Genomic DNA, 24,782 nt, shown 5'->3' on the forward strand with positions numbered 1-24,782 from the left:
TGTACCACCCCTTAACTTTTGATCTAGTGGGTCTTTTTGGATGAAACAATTTGGCACAGAAGATCCTTGTCAAGTAAGGTAACTTCTGACAAAAAAATTATTTGATGACGTTACTCATTATGCCCAAAGTGAGTAAAAACCGAAAATTCCCTTTGTTCTTATAAATAGCTATTGTATTCTAACAAAGGCTTTAGAAAAACGTTCCCTGAGTCTAAAATTACTTGAGTTGAGCTGAATAAAAAGGCTTGAGTTGAGTTGAGCTGAATAAAAGTTAGGAATTTACAGAAAAGCCTTCCCCTAGTACTAATGGGGTTAAATCCCAACCAAAAACAGGATACAATACATTTTTCGCAGGAACAAGCTCAAGGTAATGCTTAGCTTTTGGTATATCTGGGCCTAAATATGCTTATAAGTGCAATGCTTATAAAAAACATGTATTGGCAAAAGGAAAATGACCAACACTCTGGCTAGGTGCAAAACTTGTTAAGCGGGCATTCTCAAGGCCATTGTGTGATGTCTACGCAATTAATCGCAGCATTTTTTACTGGTATGCTCGGAAAAATTAGCGGAAAGATCCCCGAAATGCATGAGATGCCTTGGAATTTTTACAAGATACTTCACCAATTGGTTATTTAAAGTGATAGAGATGACGCATTCTTTAGAAAAAGTAATAAGATTCTTTTATTACATCTTAACGACCAACCAAATCAAATAAGAGCTTGTAAAAACTCCAGCTTGTCCCAAATGCATCAGGAAGGTTTCTCCTGGAATAAGAAAGTTTAGCCATATCCTACGGTGGTATGTGATCTCTCAGAAAAAGATTTCCTTTTTGGCGGAGGAACTGTTTTATTAGTTCCCCCGGTTTTGCTTTAAAAAAATTGGAGCCAAATAAGTGCAAAAGCAAGGAAGAGACTTCATTGAATAATCAAAGAAATCTGGACAAGCTGTCTGTAAAGACTGTTTTATCGAGTTTACCTTAGCAACTAAAGTTGTAACGCCTTTTCAAGGGGCTTAGTGGCTAAAATACTATAAAAGACCGTCTACAATTTGTCCATCAAATTCAAGTGCCAATTGTATCGTATAGTAGGGAAATAGTTATTTTATCTCAGTTTGGCTACACCAGAAATTACACCAAATATTCAAATTCAAACTTCTCTGATAATTCAGTCAATCGAATCTCGCCGACCATAAAACTCGTGTGACTTATTTCGATGCATGCTAGAATATTTAAATATTGTCAAGTGAAACTCGATGAGTTGACAAATTTTAGTTAAATCAAAATTAATCTACAATTTCAGATTCGCCAAGAATAAACAAAGAGTAGGTTGGGGAATTCTCGTGTAAACTGCAAAAGAATATCTCTTGGGAGGAGAGTGAATGCTTTACTGCTTTGATATAAGTATTTTGCACTTCCCCATAGATGATTTTTGCCTAATTTCTTTTGAAGAAATTTAATCTGACGAGCCGGTTTCTTTTTCTTTGTTGATTTTTGAGAGAAAGTGAGAATTCTTATGAGATCAATACGAATAAACTTGTTAAAAAGCATGCCAAAAAAATGTGCAATAGAAAAAAGAAAATTTGAGAACAATTTGAGATGTACTTTTCATTTTAGTACGATTCATCAATTTATTTACTCTTGAAAAAGCCTCGAAAAACTCTCGAATATCGCAATAGAATTTCCAGGTTTTCCTAAATACTCACTCCAATTTTCGGTTTCGCTTAGCATGCTAGCCCATTATATGAGAAATCTGTCCAGCCCTCATATTATACCATATTTATGCTCGTTGGGTCAAGGAGTTTTACATGGTTTAAAAACTATCATTATTTAAAAAGACTTTCACTATACGAGGAAAAATCGAAGCCTTAGCTACGTTTAGGTGCCAGATGAAATAAGGAAAAAAGAATTGTTATTATGTAAACAACTAATATTTTTTTTTAGTTCCAATTGACGTACAGAAATATACAATAAAAACTTTTTAAACAGTTTATCTCCATCCAATTTCGCTGATTTCTCTGTCAGCTTCGCGTTTCAGATCTGGGTTGGCTTCCATATATTCGTCAGTCTAAAAGAATAATAATCATGCAATGAAACAGCTTATGATAAGTAAAAACTTTCACGAGGCCCAAATTGTTATGCAAATCTGGGTAAAAATTTCGAATCTATAATGGCTTAGAACTGACAAATATTTCAGGACAAGATATTCGATACTTGGAAATTTTGAAGATTTTTATAGATTTTCCTTCCTAGAATTGCCTCGTTAAGAATTTTCGCCAAAATCGCGATAGTTACTGATCGCGAATCTAAAGTACATCAAGTAGTACAAGATTTTGATAAAGAGGTATCTTATCCACATCCAAACATATAGCATGACCAGATTATTTTCACTTTGTATACTGTATACTTTGAAAATCTGGCACAGATGAAAAAGTTAAAGTGAAAAACTTACAGTCATTTCTTCGTATGGTTTTTGTGCTTGAATTTTGGCGATCTGCAAAAAATGAAAATGGAGATTTTTAATTTAGGTTTAAAAATTTAATATAATAAAGTGATTACTTTCACAATATGTCTTGGGATGCTTAGGGTATGAAGTTTTCAAAAAAATCGCCAAAAAGATTTTATATACTTCCAAGAATATATCTTTTAAGCTCGAACAGGGTATAACATTAGCGTCCAATAACGTGGGAATACCATGGGAAAATTTTCTTTAAACTCAAATTGCCCTCAAACGTGGTTGGATAAATAAGGTATAAAATTCACATTCAAACTGGATTTAAACTAAAAAGGTGCTTTCAAAAATACCTCTTGTTGAAGCTTGGCAACCGTGTCTTTAGTAATTTTGGATGTTTGTGCGATTTCAGCCTCCTAAAATAAAGATGAATGAATTTTGAAGAGAACTAAAATAATACTTTTTGGTGTGTTCTGGTGCCAGACGCTAGTAATTATGAAGGGCTGCTATAAAGCTATACTTTTTACTACTCTTTTTGTGTTCTAAATGATTGAGACTCGTACAAGTAATATTGATAAGATGAACTGGAACAAGTTTTATGGTCCCTAAAGTTAACAATGCCTTATTAAAGCGTTCCTCCACAGCTGGAACAATTTATGTCCAGAAAATTTGGCTTGAAAGTCCATTAATAAAAACAGAAAAAACTTAATTCTTACAATAGCCTTTTCTTTAGCTGCAATCGATGCTGATTCAACATCTTCTGGGTATGGGACACTCACTTTTTGGTACTAAAACAAGAATATGATAAAATTTGAAACAGAGGCATCAAAAATACTTGTCACCCTGTAGCCATAGTTACAGTCTTTCAAGTGGAAGAAATTTTTTTACTTTGCAGATACCCTAACTTTGGTTCTGAGAAAGAAGTTTATTTTACCAAAATGAGGCACACAGTTTGTAAATTTCAGTTTTGGCTTGAAAACACTAGAAACATGTAAGATTAGAACAAAAATATTTCCTCAAAGCCCCTCAAGAATATCATAAAGTCATAATATGACATTATAAAGATGACATTCATCGGTTTTTCAACTTAAACCTCTAAGCCTCCATGTATGATATCGTAATATAATTAACTTACTGGTATTAAAAGAAAATACTTACACCAGCTTGCATTTTTTCTACAAGAGCTTTATTCTTGACCACGCTGCTATAATGTTCCCAATTGATTGGTGTTGGTTTGGGTTGCGTTTTGCTCAAACTAAAATGTATTAATTTTTTATATTAGATTTTTAAAAAGCCACTTTAAATATTATAGATCATAAAGCAGAACCCCCTGCTTTGTCACAAACTTCCTGCTTTGTCACAAACTTCCAACTTTATTTCCTGAAAATATTTAATTTCCTTCTCCTATACAAAGACATAGGCAAAAAAGGGAAGACAATCTGAAATCTTGAGGAAATTTTTTCAACAAAATATGGAATAATAGAAGCATATCTTCTGGAATGCCTGAGTCTGTGTCTATGTCTTAATGTAGGAGAGGGAAATTAAACATTTTCAGGAAAATCCATGGGTAAGATTTCAGATTGGCTTCATGGTACCATGGTACCATAGGTTGGTCTAATATGTCAACAACTCTCATCTAATTCTATTTCTAAAGGGCTACATACACTACACAATATTTTGTCAGGCAATATATTGATGATATATTGCTGAATGTCGACAATATATTGAAAAGGTGTCCGCAATATATTGTCAGCTCGATTTGCAATATTCCAACAATAAAGGGGGATTGTTTACAAACCATATTGTCGAATATTGTTTGTCAATATATTGTGTAGTCTAAGTAGCCCTTGAATAGATTTCTAGAACATTCTAGAAGAAGAGAATCAGATATTGAAGACTTCTCTAGCTATTATGCAAAGATAAAGTTTTTGTATTTTCTATTTTTATTTGGTTGAGTTGCAGGAGGCTCTTTCAGGCTCATTTTCTCAACTATGGATGCATTTAATGAGCGTCCTGCTAGTGTTGCAGATTTTTTTATGTCAACAGACAAAGACCTACATCAGCCAACTTGGGAAAAACTGTGTGTTTTGTTTTGGATATAAGTAATCCCACATGTTCTTTTTACTGCCCCCTGACTGTTTGCAATAATTGAACAAAATGAAACAATCTAAATATTTTCCAGGGCGTAAATCTTTAGTTTTACTTCTATTTCTTGTTTCAAAAAAAATTACCTTATCCTTTCAAGATAATTAGTGAATTTAGACAAGGAAAATTCAAAGAAAATGATTATTATATACGTTATTCTGATATCTTATCATACCTTAAATTTTGGCTCTCTAATTATCTAATAATTGTTGAACAATTATTATAATTTGGGAGATTAACAATTATTTTTGGTTACTGATTCAAAGAAAAAGTGTGATTATGTGAGACATTTCTCGATGGCTGCTGGACGTATAACCTCAAATTTAATAATGTATTAAACATAATTATGCATGACATCACTTATGATTAACAGTCCGGCGCATCCTGGCAAATGAACGGGGTATTTTTCACTTGCGATTGGTGGCAAATACTTTAAGGGGTCGAAAACAAAAGTGATGTAATAGCACTGAATACCCCACGCAATTGAACCGGGTTGGAAAAATGTTGCTTCATTTTGAAGAACTGCATAGATGAAATTTTTCTTCCATGGGTCAATTTTGTCTTCGAAGATTGAAGAAACTTTTAACGAAAAAATAAAGTTCCCGGTTTTCTTCCTTTTTTCCCGTTTTCAGTTTAAAGTTCATTTTTATTCATTTTCACGCTTTTAGCCTGAGACGTCCTATCTCATTTGCACTGGGTGACGAATACCCCATGCAAATGCTCACCTCGTTCATTTGCCAGGATGCGTCTGACTGATTAAGATAGGATATATATCCATTTTACCACCCACAAATTTTGTAAATCAGTTTTGTTTTGATTTCACTTTGTATTTCAATGACCAGCCAGGTAATTCATTTGAGGGCTATGCAAGTTTCCCTCCACTGATACAAGTTACTCAACTTCACGACGGTAGCCCCCCCCCATGATGAAAAGTGAATGTACACAGATGGAGACTTGACCCCCTTCCCCCGTTCGTTTTTGTTTGCTAATTTTACTGACCCCCTCCCCCCTTGTTAGCCATTCCGGGTTTGCTTGTTTTTTATTTGACGCTCATGAAAATCTTCAATTTTAGGTCTAACTTTGACAAGCAATTGTTCTTTGTGTACCTTAAGGGGATTATATTTCGCGAATTTCGCAAGTTTTTCCGAAATTCGCGAAATATAATCCCCGCGAAAATTTTAAAAACCTTTGGATTCGCGAAATTCGCAAAATATAATCCTCGCGAAAATTAAGTTTTTTTAGACATAATTTCCCTTTGTTTTCAGAAAAATTATACCTATTAAAGACATATCAATCGGTACGACAGAGAGTTTTCATCAACAATACTTGTTATATCTTTAGACAAAAGCAAGTTTTTTATTGGTCTACTGTTTGATTTTTTAGTTTTGAACTTTCGAAAAAGCCCACTTCTCGCGAAACTCGCGAAATTTAATCCTCGCGAAAATTTAGAATTCCCGTCTTCGCGAAAATAAGTCCCGCGAAAATTAAATTATTTCGCGAAAAAAATTGTCTCGCGAAAATAAGTTACCGCGAAAATTAATCCCCTTAAGGTAGTTGAGCTATAAAATTAATTATTTTTGAGTAATTTAGAGCTTTCTTTTAGCTTTCCAACCATATATAATATGCAGGTGTGATATTTTACAGTTTTGTCTAAAAATTCGTTCCAAGTAAGGCCATTTTTAGAAAAATTAGATCTGCGGGACACAAAAAATTTCACAACTCATCTTTGATTTCAAAGCGCTGCGGAGGAAAAAATGTTCAGACAGTGAAACTTTCCATATTTATCAGAAAATACCTGAGAAATCCAATGGTGCTACTCTCTGAAATTAATTCTTTCATTATAGTTATTATTTTTTACTTTTCATACTTTGGCAAGCATTTTCAGCGTGAAAATGAGGACTAGAATTATAGAGAGTGGTATATACCACTGAAAAATTCGACCCTTTTTTACCCTAAAACAGTTATTTATATGCAGTGGGGAATTTTTCCTCCACAGCGCTTTGATTACAAAGATAGGTAGGTTTAGCAATTAAACTTCCGCTTTATAACGTTTTTATTGTTTTTTGCATGTCTTTTTATTTCTTCCTTGAAGTGTTAGCAAGCCATTACAAAAAGAATTTGATAAAAGTCTGCAGTCAAAATGAAGATATCTGGAATATCTGACTCAATACAAAAGCTTGAATTTTCAATTTTTGCAGCATATTTCAGTGCCATTTTATATGCAATTTCTGGGCTAAATTGTCAACCTCAAATGTCTAAAAAGGTGCTATTTTAGCGGAACCAAAATCTCAATATCTTCGGAACCGCTTATCATTAGGAGGTGTATGACCCCTCATTTTTTTTCTTTTTTGAAGCTCTACAAGATGAACTAGGTTTGATTGCCACCAGAATAGATTCAATTTGACCCTGGAATGGCTACCCTTGTGATGAGGAACATTTTGAACTTTTTGAATGCCCCTAATGGAAACACACAGTTTTTCCCAATAGTATAGTCCTAACTCTGCATATAAAATTCTCGGGAAACGCATCATCATATTTGAACTATAATACCCCCAATGCAATGCAATGAACTTTTTTCCAGGACATGAATAATAATCTGAAAAGTAAAGTAAATTTAAAGTATTCATACCTTCCTTTGATAGTTTCATGTCGGTTTCGAAATGCATTAAATTGGGCTGTGGCTGCAGCGGGAATATTCTGACCAAGGCGAGTCCAGTCAACTGCTTTTTGGGCCAATCTTTTTCCAACTTGAGCCATTTTTCCTGGTGATCGATTAGATTTGCAGTTTCAACTTCGATGTGATGTACCAGACTTTGAAGTATGATATTTTGTGCCCCTGGTTTAACAAACTAAGACATCGGCGTTCGACCACCGACTTTTCCGACACGTCCGATTACTAAAATAAAATCTCCCGCAAAAAAGGATGGATCAAATCCATTTTGAAGTTGGAAAAATGGCGTTTAGCGGAGCAGGAAAAGGTACATGCTTTTTAGCATTGTTTAGCTTAGGTATAGGGTATATGATATCTTTTCTTCGGTGTTTTTTACCTCTTGGATATGTAATTGCTTTAACTCTTCATCAGTCCAGTCGTGCATCTTATCCGCCGTTTGATTTATATAAACTTTATGTTCTTGTGGGGGCACTGGGTATCCTCGACAAAAAACTTTCAAATTTTTTATCGCCATTGATCCAGGCGGTGTCAACCGAACCCTATTGAACCGATTTTCGTTATCGAACCATCGAACTTTATCGAACAAAATCGAACGATAGCTGTTCGATTACCGAACCCGATCGAACAGCTATCGAACTTTACGAAAATTTCTTGATAAGTTCGATTTAGTTCGATGGGTTTTCTTTGTTCGATGAAGTTCGATTGATGTTTGATGCGTTCAATTTAAGTTGGATGTGGTTCGATGGTTGTGTCGGATTGATTCTACTTTTCTTTACTTTTCAGAAAATTCCGAGGTTGTTTAATCAAAACACAGGCACCGTTATGCTTCTGTATAAAGTAATAAAGTAATAAATGTAACTGCCGCGCCGAGGCACGGCAGCGAAGCCTGGCTGCTCTCCTGCTTGGTTTACGTCATCTTTTGGTCTTTTTGTTTTGTGTCTCTTTTGTCTTGTTTTCTGTTGCTCTTGGTTTCCTTTGTTTTTGTGTCATTCATTTTGTCTTGAGAATTACGTTCCGTTTATTTTACGCATTTTCTTTTATTAAAGTAATTAATTTGTACATACGGTAATTATCTAGTAATTAATATAAAAACTAGAAGTTGTCAGTAGAAATCATTCATTCACATCTGAATACTGTAAGAGAGATGTTGAATGATGAAGTGATATAGTTCACAAACGTTTTGATATTTTTGACACTTGATTAAATGTGACTGCTGACGGCTTCTAGCCCCAAAACATTGTTAATTTAGTAAGTATATTTTATTTATTTGGCATTAGTATATTAGATTTCAGTTTAGTTCATTTGTTTCTTTGAGTGTCTTTTTCTGTTCTACAGTACCTGGGATTAAAGATTTTCTATAGTTTTGTACATTTTTCTAAAGTAGTTTTGTATTTTTTTGTTCTAGCCTATCGTTTCTATATACCATTTATCGGAGCGATTGAGTATCCATTTCCTGTCCTGAGATAAGTTTCTTCGGCACCAACAATAAAAATTAAAATCTTTTTTTTTACGAATTAAACGACCAAAGAACTTGTAAAAGCTCCAGCTTGTCTAGATGGGATACTGAAGTATAAGATGGGATAGATATAGGATGGTCCGCGAGAATGGCCTGTGGGCGGCAGCCAATACGCCCTCGGAATATAAATAAAAAATTGGGCGGCAAGGTATAAATCGATTTAATCGAACTTCATTGATCTTAATCGAACTGATCGAACTATAATCGTATAATCGAACAGTCATCGAACTTTACGAAAGTTTTCCCGGTTCGATAGGTGTTCGATTGGGTTTGGTAATCGAACAGCTATCGTTCGATAGGGTTCAATTAAGTTCGATTAGTTCGGTAATCGAACAGTTCGATTGACACCGCCTGGATTGATTGGGCTGATAGGCCAGGCCCAATTGATTGTTTGGTTCGTGTCCTAGAAGCTTTGAAAAATGGGTCGGTTGGTCGGTCGGGAAACAATAATTACAAGGTCTCAAAAGAAGGTTGTCTAATGCTCATTCCGACATTTAAAATTTTCCGGGGGTTTTGTTGTTTGGAATTGCTTAGGTCAGGATTGGTAGTAACGCCTTGTCACTGTGCCGGGTGCATACTCGGCGCCTTGGGCCCCACAGGGTTGCTAGTAACGGCTCGAATTTCAGTCAGGTTAAAAAAGGGGCAATTTTACTCATATTATAATAACATTACCCCCGTCTTTTTTGTCATTCTATAAGTATTTTCAAATTTTATGTTTTGCTGTGCGAGTGTGGCTCAACGGATAGCGCGCTGGGTTTCTGATCAGAAGTTCTTTCATTTGGTGGGTTCGAACCCCGGTCGGGTCGATAATTCAAGGTCAGTTAAAACACTTTAGAATAGTCAGGGGGGGTCAGTACTAAAATGTAAGACATACATGAGTATGTATTGAGTATGTGAGTACCTATTTTTCGAATGTTATTTTAGTACGCATGTACTAAAATTATTTTGAGCAATTTAACATAGATACCACCCATTTTTTGCCCTTTTACGGCTTTAAATTTACCAAAATGGGGTCATTGTTACAAACCTAGTCGAATTTAGTACATTAATCTGCAAAATAATATAATTTTATTACTAAACTGTGCTGAACTGTACACAAAAATATTTTTAAAAATATTTAAAAAATTGGAAAAATTCATTTTACCTTCGTGTTAATGAACTTTGATCTTATAAAAAGATCGCATATTTCTTAGAGAAAACATATTTTCTTATAATTAGCATAAAGCAATTATCTTTTTACGCATTTTTAATTGTTTCAATTTTGATCAGAGAGTTTTCACGTTTTCTGATTTTCACATTTCTGACAGAACATCTTTGTAGAAGGATGTATGTTGAGGGAAGTCAGAGAAAAAGTCACTATTTTTGATTTTCAAATTTGGAATTTAAGTCAATGAATTTCAAGTTATACTTCATCAATTTTCATTGAATTATTGGCATGGCATTTCACAGCACACACTCATAGGCCAGCCGGTGAGTTTTGGTTCTTTTGTTTTTCTGTGGTTTTGTCTAGGATTTTGGTTCTCAGTGTCTCTCTTTAAGTTAGGATAACCATAGAATTTTCAGTACAATTTTCAGGTATAGAATTTACCTAAAAATTTCCTTTGGAATTAGCTCATGTCAGTCATATTTTCTTGTCATTTTGTCTCTATGATTTGTTCACATTTTGATAGATTTTAGAGGTTTATCACGAGCATTTGAGGATATCTAGGATATTTTGTCATATTTAGTCAAGGATTTGTCATTTTAGCTCAAAATATTTATCATTTTCATTTTGTACTTTTAGTTTGAACTCTGTCAACACAATACATCAATCAACTTCAATGCATTATTGTGTGCGTGTTCCAAACCGACCCTTAATCTGTGTCCAGCCTGCCTGCCTCTACACCCTGGAATAGTCAGAAAACATAGTAAATAAGCTAGAAAAGTACCCAGTGGGTCAGAAAGAAGCCTCAGAGAAGATAGGAAGAAATAAAAAGTCGATGTCGGAATGAGCAATAGACAACCTTCCTTTGAGACCTTGTAATTATTGCTTCCCTGGTCGGTCGGTTGCTAAGATTGGAACCTTTTTTATTTTCCCACCAAAAACCTCAATTTTTGAAATTCCTCAAGCAATCGCACAATCCCCAAGCGGTGTCAATCGAACTGTTCTATTATCGAACTAATCGAACACCTATCAAACTGGGAAAACTTTTGTAAAGTTCGATGACTGTTTGATTATACGATTATAGTTCGATCGCAGTTTGATGAATCCGATACACCTTATCGGAAATTCCACAAAAACAATTGCGCTAAATGGATCCATTGAAATTGGGAGGTAAACATAAATGAGACCAATGGCAGCGCGAGTAGCGCTAAAAGTTCCCGCGTAAAACAAGAACTCATTTGCTTATATTTGGCTTGTTTATATGTTCCTAAAAATACACTGAATTTGAAAAAAACAAACAAAATAAAGCTTTCAAGATGCTAGCAGACGCTATAAGAAAGAGAAAAACAACAACTTCGGTGGTTCTTCAGTTGATTTGGAGGCTCTTTTGGCATCAATATTTTGGGTGTTTTGTAAGGCTTTTTGCCTGAAAACCGCAATATCGCGCTGTGTTTACCTCCCAAAAAGTGTTGCGTAGCAACAACGCGAGGAGGTGGAATTTCCGATAAGGTGTATTGAGGTTAGATCAGTTCGATTAAGATCGATGAAGTTTGATTGGTTCGGTTAAATCGATTTATACCTTGTCGCCCAATATTTTATTTATATTTCAAAGGCGTATTGGCGGCCGCCCACAGGCCATTCTCGCGGGCCATCCTATATCTATCCCATCGGATGGGACAAGCTGGAGCTTTTAGTACAAGCTCTTTTAAGATTTGGTTGGTCGTTAGATTTGTAAAAAAAAAAGATTTTATATATTATTTCAAATGATCAATAATGAGTGAAGATACAGTGCCTGCGTTTTGATTAAACAGCCTCGTAATTTTCTGAAAGGTAAAGAAAAGTAGAATCAATCCGACACAATCATCCAACCACATGGAACTTTCATCAAACCACATCGAACTTAAATCAAACTCATCGAACATAAATCGAACTTCATCGAACAAAAAACACTTATCGAACTAAATCGAACTTAGGCCGACCCTAAAAAATTTTTCGTTTCCAGTCCACAGGGTGACGAAAAAAAAAAGTCATGCGGCTGGCCGGGAAAAACTTTTTTTTGGTCCTTTTCATGATTTCTCTCCCTTCTGTTTTCAGGCTTGCCACAGAGCCTATTTGAGCTATTTTACTAACTAGCCCAGCGGAAAATTTTAAACCTTTATTATTTGAATGCATGCCTTTTTAATACTCAAATATAAAAAAATTAAAATTTTTTAACTTGGTCATTAGTCAAAAAAGTCATTAAAATTGATTACTGTAGCCTCTGCTTCATCGTGTCTTTTTAACTTCCGTTTTGATTTTAACAATATCAATGCGGGTATGAACAAACTCAATATGGTGCAAATAGACAAAAACTCAACGAAGACGGATGGGAAGGCGAGAGAAAATTTTGTTTTCGAAGATGTAAAAGTTGATTTCGAAAAATTTTGGCCGATAAGAGCAAGGGGGGAGGGGGTTCGAAGCTTTAAAAAAATTCGAAAGTTTTTTGTCGAAGACCCCTTGGTAGTGAGGTCTGCTAGCACATAAAAACGTAAGGATACTTCAGATGGTGATAAAAGCATGAAACTTGGCACATACGGTCCTTAGAGGATCTAAAACTTAATTTTTAAAAAACAGTAACACCAAATTTTTCCACCTGGCCAAAATATTATTTTTTTGAAAATATTCAAAATCTGATGGCTCCAGCAGAAAGAGCATGAAATGCTCTTTGAAAATTGAGGTGAAAAACATGCTTTGGAAATCTTCCTATCAAAAGTTAAAAGAATTTACGAATAAAAATTGCCTTAAAAGTGACAAATAAATATTCCTTAAATTCCATAAAGACAGTTAAAGGGATTCAAGGATAAGAAAATGCCGAAAATTTGATATGTATTAGTATTTCAAGGTTTCCAATTTTTTTGAGAATTTTCCGCGAGCTTAAACTTTTGTGAATTGCCGTTAAGAATTTCCAAAGACATATACTTTTGCAAAAAAGGCCAAAATTTGTGAAAATCACAAAAGTTTCTGCTTGTGAAAGTTTGTAAGCATAGAGGAGAATTTCATTCCAATCATTGATAATCGATAAAAAAACATCGATTATTAATTGATTGGATTGATAGCAATCGATAGCTAGTCAACGATTATAAATTAGTTAATTTTTGATCGATCTTATCCGTCTCAGACCGTCTGGATATTTGGTTCTTCAAAACCGTTTCCTTTCCCTCAGCTGGCTTTAAAGTTTATGTTTACCCCGTGGTCATACATCACATGATATTTTCCCGTGTTTTAATTTAGCAAAGTTTAATAAATTTGATCATGTATCAATGTTTTGATTTTTCAAGCGTAGATTTCTGTAGAATGTTAAAAAATGGCTTGGCTGGAATCGATACCAAAACACGTGTGCCCTAGTCATAAAAGCAGAGATACTGCAGCTGGTGATTTTTTGGCTTGAATTAATGTCTAATGCTATGGTTTTTTTAAGTGCCTATTCTAAGAGATGAGGGAATATAATTTTTTCTAGTTTTCAAGTGATTAGTTATTTAGTTATTTAAAAGACTGTTGCATTCTCCCAAACGACTATCCTGATTATCAAATTATCAGAATCCATCAATATTCAATCCATCGATTGGTTATTGAGTAGTCATTGATTGGAAAAAGTTATCAATATTGTATGGAATGGAAGAGTCTGAATTTTATTTACCAAAAATATGGTCATCACACAAGGTTTATTCCTGAATTTTATCTAAAAAATAATATACTTCTCATGAACATACATCTCAAATGAGTCATCATTTCATCTGCCGTCTTGGATTATATGTAGATACAATAGCAGCAAATTTGCCGTGGTGAGACTTCATCTATGATTTCCTATAGGAAAACCAATGCAAAAAGATAGTACTAATATAAAACTTTAAATGGATATTTGGCATTATGTTAAAACAGATTAAAGTGTAATCTTGTAGAAGAAAGATTGATTTTGCTTCTCTTGAAAACCAAAATTAATTATATTCCAGAAAAGAATAATCCTTATTCAGCTGACTGTAAAATATTCTCCTGGGAATAGTATGGGAAATGGCGTCTTATTTCAAATCAAAACATTGTTCTGAACCCCCTCATTTATAGATGCAAAATTATTGCCTTCACTGATGCCATTGATGCAAAACCTTTCTCAAAACCCTGTGTTGAGGAATTTGAACAACATTTAATTCTTCTATAATAATTCAAAAGTTGAAATTAAATTTCATCTAGCTTCCAAACCAGGCTTGAACTACCTACGAAGCTGTGAACTGTGCCTATCCAGGATTCCCCTTGTTGGTTGATTTCACTCACATGGGTTTGGCAGAAGTTAGTGACCTTGTTTTACTGAATCAGAGACAACTCCAGGGAAATTCCAGGAAAACGCTTCATAATAGAGGCCCCCAGCAGACCCTCAATTCACCCTCAATTGCTAAAATTGGGAAATTCACACAGCATAATCGATGGAAAAAAAATTTGGGACGCGCTTTTTGATTTGGTTGGTCGTTAACTAGTAATGAAAAAACTTTGTTACTTTTTCTAAAGAACGCGTCATTTTTATTACTGGAATTGACCAATTATAAAAGTATCTTATGAAAAATTCACGTATTTAAACACAATATTGCAGATTCATGCATTCACGCAATCAAAAAGTGGATTTTCACGTTCTCCTAAGTTTTTTTCAATTCACATTCTTTATCAATTTTCATGCATTCACACAACCGAAAAAGCCTATTCAAGGCTGCTGGCCTGGGAGGGCCCCATAATAAATCGAACAGTGATAACAGAATATCTCTTATTGTTCATTTTTAGCTGTCAAATAATAAAAAACAAAAATCAAAATGACTGCACCACCACTTTTCCCACAAATTGTTGCCACTATTCGCATGAATAGAAAAGCATTATGGGAAAAATTATTTTTTGTTCATGTGGCTTTCGGTTTGACCGCTTATACCGTCTACAAGATCCCAGTCACTGGTAAGGAATATTCTTTTTTTCTACAATCAGGGACAAAATATTTGGCACAAAAGGGAAATTCACCGGGGTGTTTTGAAACCACAATCGATTTGTAAGTGCTCTAAAGTAGGTTCGAAGGGTAGAGTTTTAACTCTGAGTTTTAACGCTAAACTTAAGACTTAGGACCTTAGGATGTGAGGATCCAAAAGTTCAAAAATGGTCTAGTAGGGCTTGAAATATAGCCTAGAAACCCATAAATCCCTCCCAGATCGAAATACTTGATGAAATCAAGTTGAAGGCCTAAAAATTGACATTCTCGCTCGAACTTCAATTTTCGAAAAATTGTAAATTAGCCAAAAGTGCCAATATATTATGACCCTGATTGTAACCTTTGCTCCAATTACTCTCCAAGGCTATATGCTATCTTAGTAACTGACGTTAGATCACTGTCTATTTTTTGTTACAAAGGATTCTTATTTTTCTAGACATTTTAAATCTTAGCCAAAATTTTTGTCTGTCGATTTTTCATTGCCTTGCTAAGACCCCTGATTATTTTTATCAATTTCTGAGTAAACCATTGGTGATGGCCAAAAAGGTCACTATCCATAAGCTCATAAGGCTATTTTAACAACAATCTTTTTAATCGGAAAATGGTCACCTTCCCAAAACCAGGCTCTAAAAAGCATGACCAATGAAAAAATTTTGGTATTTGATATTTTCTTTTTCTGTTTCTTTTTCTTCAGATAAAGATAGACAAGCATCAAGTAAGACTTTCATTTTAAATTGACTTTATTTTAAACATTATTATTGCCTGTTTGAAACTTATGTACATGAAGGAACTTTAATTTAAGTTTCTTGTGTACATAAAGGGAACTTATTTTGACAAGAACTAAGAGCAGCAAAAATCGTGAAAATTTTTAATATTGGCGGGAACTTCTTTTGGCGAATTCGGTCAAACTTTTTAAATTTTGGTGAGAGCTAATAAACGATATCGGCCTTCCGAATTCTCCCCAAATGATTACCCATGATGCATTGCGCAAAAAATTCACGCAAATTCAATATCGTACGTGAATTATTTTGCGCAATGCATCATGGGTAATCATTCGGGGAGAATTCGGAAAGTCGATATCGTCTATTTGTCGTTCTTTTTGGACCTACCCTAAGGTAGTCCTTTAAATTAACCCTTGTCCGTTCGTCCGTCCGTTCGTCTGTTGCCAGCTTTTCTCGGGATCGGCTCATTAGTTTTTTCTAATTTTTTGCACAATGGTGCAAAATGGCAATGCCCAAAATGTGACGGAGCCCGATTTTCGAAAAAAAAATTTTTCCGGTCGCCAGGTCCGGAAATGTCCCGGAAAAAGCGGTTTTTGGGGATTTTCTCGAGATTCTATCATTAGTTTTTTCTGATTTTTTGTACATAGAGGCGCGTTAGTACTGCCGAAAAGATGTTGAAAACCGTTTTCCGAAAAAAAATTTTTTCCGGCCTGTAGAACCGGAAATGTGCCGGAAATGTGCCGGAAATCGCCATTTTTTCGTATTTCCGTGACACTTTTTCAACTTATTTGACCGTTTTTTTACAGAAAAAAGTTCTCTATGGTGATGCCCAAAACTTTGCATCATTTAATTTTCAATAAAATAATTTGTTCAATCCGGAACTCCTTAAAAATTGCCGGAACAGCCGAAAACCGGCGTAAAACAGATATCCTTCATTTTTTCGAATTATACTTGACAGACTTTCATGATTTTTTGCACAATGATGCAAAATGGCAATGCCAAAAATGTAGCGGAGCCCGATTTTCGAAAAAAAAATTTTTCCGGCCGAAAATGGCGGAAATATGCCGGAAAAACTGGTTTTTCGGCATTTTCTCGAGATTTCATCATTAGTTTTTTCGGATTTTTTGCTCAAAGATGCGTATTAACAATACCCAAAACATGGCCTAGTCCAATTCTTGAGAAAGAATTTTTTCCGGCCGAAAATGCCGGAAATATGCCGGAAATCGCCGTTTTTCTGGATTTTCATTGGATTTTTTCCATATAATTGGTTGTTTTTTTCATTCAAAAACATTATTAATAGCAATGCCCACCATTAAGCATGTTTCAATTTTCAATAAAATTTGATTTTTGAAGCCGGAACTTTCTAAAAATCGCCGGAACAGCCGATTTTCGCCGGAAAAACGGTTTTTCTTTTGAGCTGTACTTTATATTTTTTTATGAAATTTTGCACACTGATGCAAAATGTCAATACCTAAATTGTGACAGAGCCCGATTTTCGAAAAAAAATTCATTTCATGCCGAAAATGCCGGAAATATGCCGGAAAAACTGGTTTTTTGATATTTTCTCGAATTTTCATTTTTATTTTTTTCTGATTTTTTGCAGAAAGATGCGTATTCGCAATGCTCAAAACATGGCCGAGTTGTATTTTTGAGAAAAATTTTTTTCCGGTTTAGTTTACTTATATTTCTATGCTTTTCACACAAAAACATTATTCATAACAATGCTCATTATCAAGCATGATTCAATTGTCAATAAAACTGATTTTTGCGACCATAACTTCCTATTTATTATTTCCCTACAACCCTTCCCTCTCCCCCCATCAACAATCAATGATGAATTTATTGTGTTGTGTATTTTCGCTAAACGCTATATTTTCTGACTGATTTTTCTTTTCGCATTGCTATCTAACTTTAATCATCAGGTAGGTCCATTCAGCATATTGCTTGTTGAAATTTGTCATTCTTTTTTACTGTTTCGAAGCAGGCACTTTCTCTCCCTCTTTATATTCGTCTTCTTGATATCTTATTATTCTATTTTTCAGAAACATTGAACCCATGGAACCAACCTTCAGACCATTAAATATCAGATCGTGACATCAGCTGTATTAGTTTGTAATTTCGAGTGTATTTACTACACATTTTTATTCAGGAATAGAATAATATGAAAAATTACAAAATGTCTTTCCAGTTTTTTTCTTAGGAATTCATAACAAGAAACCTTACTAAAATTATGGTTTGAAAATTATGTCACTTTTTTATGTCAAGTTTTCCTTTCTGAAAATGCGAACCATTTTGATCGGATTTATAAACATTGCAATCACTTAATGTTGATTTTAGTACCTTTAAGGGAATTTATTTTGGCGGGAACAAATGAGCGGCGAAAATCCTGAAATTTTTAATTTTGGCTAGAACTTATTTTGGCGATTGATGATTTTTTTTTAATTTTGGCGAGTGACAGCGTAAATCTCTGTTCTATTTTGCCTTATATCCTTTGCCTTTATACTTTAGCCTTATATTATTTGAAGCTTTTTTGTGAACTCAAGAAGTTATTTAGGCAAAATAACAAAAAATTTAATTTTAGCGAGAACTTATTTTGGCGAGTGAGTAAAATGTTTAATTTTGGAGGGAACTAATTTTGGCGAATTTTGTCTAAATTCGTCAAAATTAGTTCCCGCCAAAATAAGTTCCCTTAAGGTACAATCTTCTCGAGATACTTTTAAGTGGATAAATATTTGCGAGAAGATATTTTCATGAGACAATTATTTTCAAAAATGATTTAATTTTTGTGGATCCCCTTTTTCAACTACAGTATGCCAAAATGTTGATCAAATCTAAAATTTCTCTCAAATTTAGAGGAAAGGAGGTTTTACAAAAAATTTTTGCTGCATGCGAAACTTTAATATGTCTATTTTATTTACCAATAGATCTTTTTCAAAATTTTCAATTTCAACAATATTTTTCAATCGCTTAAAGATAGGTAGCTTTTTTTCTAAGGGCCTCCAAAACGGAGGTTTGCAATTTTACCGATTTCTCGATAGATCTCTTTAAGATATGAACACAAACTTTGACCATAGTTTGAAAATGTGATTTAGAGGGTTTTGGGCATAAATTTGTTTGATAAAATTTTTACAGTATACCCCTGGTTGTTGAAACGCAGGTTTGGGGCCCCCAAAATGTAGGTGTACACCTTAAGGGAAGAAATTTGCGCGAGAAGAAATTTTCGCGGAATTTAATTTCTCGAATTTGGGTGTAATTCGCGAAATTAAATTCCGCGAAACACACCAAAATTGTTAAATCGCGAAATTTGTTTTTTTTTTCTTCTTCTTTTGTTTTGTTGTTTTTGTCCAGATATTACCAAAAAAGATGGACACGATTGATTTTTAAGCATTATAACGTGTATTTTTTATCAAATATAAACAAATATAAACACCTCCGTGATGCTTCAAAGTTAATCTAAGTTGATATATTCTTCTCAATCGCGAAATTAAATTCCGTGAAACTTTTAAAATCGGCTCATTCGCGAAATTAAATTCCGCGAAATTTGCCATTTTGAAACTCCGATTCGCGAAATTAAATTTCGCGAAAAATTCTTCCCTTAAGGTAGTTAAAATCAAATTATTAAGCCCAGTAGTAATAGGGAGAGAAACTATGAACATATTTGTGTTTTCCCTTAAATTCACGACCCGATGGATGTAAAGTTCATGATTTTTATCAAATATTTCAAGATCTTCGATGATGCAAAGTCCAAACTGAAAATTATGGGAGATATATCTATAGAGGTTTGCGAATCAAACTACTGATTACTCAAAGTTCAACGAGCACTTCTATTGAAAATTCTATTGTAAAAACGCTGATTAGGTCATTAAGTGAAAGTCCAGAAAAGACGGCTCGCCATACAAATCGGACGGTTTCTACATGATTTGACGATAAAAATGAAAATTTGTTTTTCCTTTTTTGCCGATTACTAGTTCAATTTTTAAGAATGAGGAGCAATATTTTTACCAATGTATAGCAAAAGAAATTCTTAACGCAATGATACGAATGATATTAAATTGGTTCTTGTAAAACTGTCAGAAGTTGAGTAAAATCAAGATGAAGTTATAATTTTCTCGAGCATGATGCGGTTATATCAGTAGAATCGCTAGGAAATTCTGAGCAAGAACATATAGGTACCTTTTTGTATAGGAGAGGTGTACCCAAAATATAAGCCCTAAAAATATGCGCATAATCAGGCTTGTTGAAACAAAAGAATTTTGTCACAACACGCTAATTACGCAGATTTTTTATAGCGAGACAACAAAAGAAACCTATTTACTCGACATAAACTCCCTTAAGGGCAAGAGACCTGGTATATGACGAGCCGTTTTTCCATTGTTTTCAAGAAGCTGTTTTTCCATCTCTTTAAGGCCGCTACCCACTCAGCATTTTATGGTCGCCGAACAAAGTGCACGGCTCGAGCTCTTTGTTCGCTGAGCGCTTTTCTCATTCCACTCTGCAGCACATTTTTTCTCTTTTCTTTTGTTCATCATCTTTAGCACATGATACACATCTTTTGCACACGGTACAAGAAGAAAATTCTCTTTTCTGATTGGTTGATTTTAGAAAAACAAAGGATGAGCTGTACAGCTTCGCGAAAAAAAAGTTAAAAAGTTTCAACTCTTGTTGCGCTCAAAGCGACAGCCTTTGAAAGCTTGATTTATGTAATTTATGCGCGCCTTGTTCGACGACCATAAAATGCTGAGTGGGTAGCGGCCTTTAGATTCCTCTGACTGCACATACGGTCGCTTTTTGAATCGAGTGCCCCCCCCCCCCGGGGGTATTTGCCCTATCGTGTTTCGAACCGCCCAATTCACCGCCCTTGTTCGCGAGTTCCAATACAAAATGGTAGACTAATCTTGGACCCAATTTAGACAGTCGGTTCCTGTTGTAATGTACACCATTAAGTAACAACTTTTGAAATTTTCAACAGCTTTTTTCGCCTAAGGTCAATATATGTTTTAGTTAGCGCCGACAAGAGAAGAGACGAGGAGCAGGAGAAAGAAAGACTACTGGATACAGTTCTAAGATTTGGATTCAAGTTTTAAATTGTACTGGCAAACAAGAGTACAAATTTTTTTATTATGAATTTATTAAGGCTCAAAAAAAAGGTAAGAATCCAATCAGCCATGCCATTCCGCCCCTTCAATTTTTTTCATTCATTCTAGTCTACTAGTACGTGGAAATTTTGCTATTCTGGCTCTGGGGTCTATACAGGAATAGATTATTTATCAGTCTGTCAGTTAGGGTTAGGATTGGACTCAAGCATTATGGTTTTTTGAAGTGCTTGTTCTAATAAGACATGGTTGGCAAACGATATCATCCACGGATGCATCCTCTCTTATTTCCCGTATTTTCTACTTTTCTACTTTTCTTCTTTGTTTGCAGATTGAAAAATTTCACTTGCATCCTGGTGGATGATATCGTCTACCAACCCTAAGAGACGAGGGAATATAATGATTTTTAAATTTAAAGAAAAACAACAATGTTTTAAAATTGAGCAAAAGCTTTTCGATTAAAAATCATCTTCAGTCTAGGATTATACTAAATTAAGGGACAGTCCTTAAATTAAAGGACACTGTCCCTAAATTAAGGGACAAAAAAATTAAAGTGTAAATATCTTTAGATTGGTGCGTCAGCGGTTCCTGAACTTTACACTCCATCGAAAGTGTGTTATTACGACCATCTTGGCTGAGATAAAATTCAAAAATTACGTCGGACGAACGCTGAATCAGCAAATTAGGACATTTCTTTTGTTTATCGCAGCGCGTGTGAAACGCGTTTATCTTACTGAATTAAACGCGTTTGAACTATAAAGCGTGTGAAGCAAAGACCAAGTAAAATAATGAAATATTCCAAAAAAAGACCAAAATATTACTCAAAACTTTATTATTTGCTTTTTTAAAACAAAATTATGTTGTAAATTTGAATGATAAAATCATAAAAATGATTAAAAACACGAAACTTAATATAAAAAGTTGGTCTTCATTTTACACGTCTATGGCCAAGTTCCGACGACTTTTAGACGATTTTTTCTTCTCTCGTGACCATTGAGTTTCAAGCACGAAGGGCTAGAGGTCAATCTCTTTGGTAGGATTTGAAGCCAACAAATCCTACCAAAGTTGCGCGGCCTTGAGTATGGTGGCCCATAAGTGCCAAGTAATTTTTTATTGAAAAACTCAAAAAAAGATTTTTTTTATAAATGAAAATAACTTTCATTTTACAATTTCAATTAACTTTCATTTCAAAATCAATTTAAAAGTAATTTCGTTTTCAAAATGACTTTAAAAACAACTTAAAATACGACCCAGCAAGGCCACACAAATGATTTAAATTTTGTTTTAATTCTCATTTACTTTTCGATATCATTTTAAAAAGCATTTTGTTTTTTTATTTTTAAAATCACTTTTCTCGCGTAGCCCATCAGTGCCAAAGACAGCTTTGTCTCCAGACCCCTACAGGCTTACAAGATTGAAGTTACTATGGTTACTTATTGGTTTGTTTACAGTTCACGGCCCATCAAGGCCAAAACAACTTAGTGCTTAAACCCCAAACATTTTTACAAATGTGTAGGAGAGTATAAAATGATATCCTTTACTCCAGTGTTCTAAAGTACCATAAATGAGAGATTTTTTGTCCGTCACAGTGCTTTTCCTTTCCATTGTTCATTGTTTGGCTGGTGAGTTGTATTGTCTTGAAAATTTACTTCTTTTTGCAGACAAAATTATTCACCAAACAATGGGCAACATGAAAGAGCCTTTGTTTTGATGTGTAAATAAAGAGTCGAATTTTTTCTTCATATGCAGCATGCGAGCATGAAAGGAAAAATGTTGAGAAGAGAGGAAATACACTTTTTTTTATATAAGAACAATTTTATAAGAACAATGAGGCTCAAAAATGCCAAAAAATAAGAGCAATTTAAGAACAGTGGAGAGGCTGAAGTTAGAGAGTTATAGCAAAAAGAATCACTGGTTTCTAAAATCCTCTAAATAGTAAAGTAAATAGCCAAAACTTGTTTTTTACCTTAGAAAAAATAAGAACAAAATAAGAACAATTCAAGGCTCAAAGTGCCAGAAAATTAAGAACAGCCGAGCCTCAGCAAAAATTTACTGGTTCTTATAAAAAAAGAGTGTAATAGGAGGGAAGTTTTATTTACTTCCAACCCCTTTCATGTTGCCGCCATATGCTTTAATATTTTTGGCTCGTTCTATTATCAAAAGAAACTTTATCTGTTGAAATTTACTCATTTCTATGAATGGCCTCAATGGGCTGTCAGATCAATTCATTTAAAAAAAATTAAAATTGATTTTAAAATGACATGGCCTCGATGGGCTGAGTTGGAAATCGTTTTTCAAAACAAACCCGTTTTAAATTTGAAACGAAAATAGAAACTAAATCAATTTTGAAATCAAAATTTAGTTCAAAACTTAAATTAAAAGCTATTGCAAAAGTGAATGTGGAAAGTAAATTATTTTGAATTTTTTTTATAAAAATGTCAAAACAATTTAATTTGGCTCTCATGGGCCACCATACTTGAGCGACCCGCCTGGTTTTTACACAAATGACAGATTGAAACTAAAATTTACCGCTCAATTTCGAAAAATATATCAATCGAAAACAAAGGAATTGCTAGATTCATTCCATCATCACAAATACGGCGCATACTTTAAGGCTTCAATTTTTCTTGCCTGAGAAAGGTTAGAGATTGACCTCTAGCCCTTCGGGCTTGAAACTCAATGCTCGTGACCCAATTTTTTTTTTGATAAAAAGCGCGAGAAAAAGTAGCTGCGACAAAAATAACTCTAGCCTAAGCTCCCGACTTTGTTGGGATTTCATATTTTGCAAGCTTGTAGGGCTAGTGAAGAAGCATCTACATTGTTAAAAATGAGCGCCGCTGATGGATGGTTGCCAAAAGATTGAGGTTTGAAAATTTATGTCCCTTTATTTAGAGACTGTCCTTAAATTTAGGGGCATGATTTTAATCAATGTCTTTTAATTTAGGGACACCCTTAATTTAGGGACGTCCCTTAATTTAGTATAATCCTAGACTGATCTTCAGTGCTACAAATGAATACTTAGTTACTTACTTACTTACTTAATGATGTTAAAAATTGGAAATCAAAAAATAAGTTACAATTTATATGTTTAAAAGTAATTAAATGTAGTAAAAAACTGGATAAAAGAAACATATTAAAATACAAAAGGCAATGCATGTTAAGAGAATATGTAAAAAGTAATTAAAATAATTGACTAAGTCCAGACGATCTCAATCGAACGGAATCAACGATCGAACCAATCGAACCAAATCGAACGCAATCGACCGATTGAAATTCGATTGTCGAACGCAATCGAATCTCAATCGAACGTCAAAATTCTGGGTATAATATTCGATTGGTTCGATTGTTGTTCGACTGGTTCGATCGTCGATTCCGTTCGATTGAGATCGTCTGGCTTTATTTTTGCAGCTTCCCAACATCCAAGCTCTCAAACATCACAAGCCAAATGAAATTACTTTCAATTTCCCGTAGAAATTATGCCATGAACAATCCGGGGGTCAATGAATCGACAATCGAATGCAATCGAACACAATCAAACGCAATCGAACACAATCAAACGCAATCGAACATCAATCGAACGCAATCGAATATCAATTGAATCTGAAAATTGCGGTAATATTCGATTGAGATTCGATTGCGTTCAACAATCAAATTTCAATCGGTCGCTTGCGTTCGATTTGGTTCGACTGGTTCGATCGTCGATTCCGTTCGATTGAGATCGTCTGGCTAAGTTACTCCATTTCGGAAAAGAATTAATCGGTTTGAGTCAAGTTGGTCATTTAAAGACGGTCTCTTGAGGGCTATGATAGATGCTTCTAAATTCTTTCGTAAAACAGTTTTCTCAGGGGCATTAAAGATAACCTTCCAAACGAATTGATGATTAGGGAATTTACGCAGGTGTTTGGCTGGTTCAGAGTGTTTATCAATGTTTTCATGTTCCCCCATCTGGTTTCAATGTTTCTTTCGGTTTCTCCAACATAATTATTTCCACAAGTGCAAATTCCTTCATAAATTTTGCATGCCGGATGTGGGTTCTTATCTTTGACAT

At 34.4% G+C, this 24,782-nt stretch overlaps 1 protein-coding gene and 1 long non-coding RNA gene across 2 annotated transcripts; one reads left to right on the plus strand and one right to left on the minus strand.

The window, feature by feature from the left end:
* Window positions 1-1,904: 1,904 nt before the first annotated feature.
* LOC136801624 (ATP synthase subunit d, mitochondrial-like) lies at window positions 1,905-7,409 on the minus strand. The gene is made up of 6 exons (XM_067058265.1): window positions 7,222-7,409; window positions 3,606-3,702; window positions 3,164-3,235; window positions 2,801-2,863; window positions 2,448-2,489; window positions 1,905-2,063 (listed from the first exon to the last, which is right to left on the minus strand). The coding sequence occupies exons 1-6, from the start codon at window positions 7,347-7,349 to the stop codon at window positions 1,986-1,988; spliced, it is 480 nt and encodes a 159-aa protein (XP_066914366.1). The 5' UTR covers window positions 7,350-7,409; the 3' UTR covers window positions 1,905-1,985.
* A 7,287-nt stretch (window positions 7,410-14,696) lies between these two features.
* Window positions 14,697-17,818, plus strand: LOC136801626 (uncharacterized). Its single transcript, XR_010845883.1, has 3 exons — window positions 14,697-14,891; window positions 15,614-15,634; window positions 17,684-17,818. It is a non-coding gene; the product is annotated as an uncharacterized lncRNA (long non-coding RNA).
* The last annotated feature ends 6,964 nt before the right edge of the window (window positions 17,819-24,782 follow it).

The sequence above is a fragment of the Clytia hemisphaerica genome, unplaced genomic scaffold (genome assembly GCF_902728285.1).
Source record: "Clytia hemisphaerica strain Z4C2 unplaced genomic scaffold, Clytia hemisphaerica genome assembly, whole genome shotgun sequence".
In the NCBI taxonomy this organism is placed as follows: Eukaryota; Metazoa; Cnidaria; class Hydrozoa; order Leptothecata; family Clytiidae; genus Clytia; species Clytia hemisphaerica.

Excerpts from the sequence above, each read along its gene's own strand:
- LOC136801624 (XM_067058265.1), bottom strand. The coding sequence starts at position 7,349 with ATGGCTCAAGTTGGAAAAAGATTGGCCCAAAAAGCAGTTGACTGGACT. Across the intron at positions 2,864-3,163 it reads CAGCTAAAGAAAAGGCTATT|GAGGCTGAAATCGCACAAAC; the intron begins GTAAGAATTAAG and ends TCTTTATTTTAG. Across the intron at positions 2,064-2,447 it reads AACCATACGAAGAAATGACT|ACTGACGAATATATGGAAGC; the intron begins GTAAGTTTTTCA and ends TTATTCTTTTAG.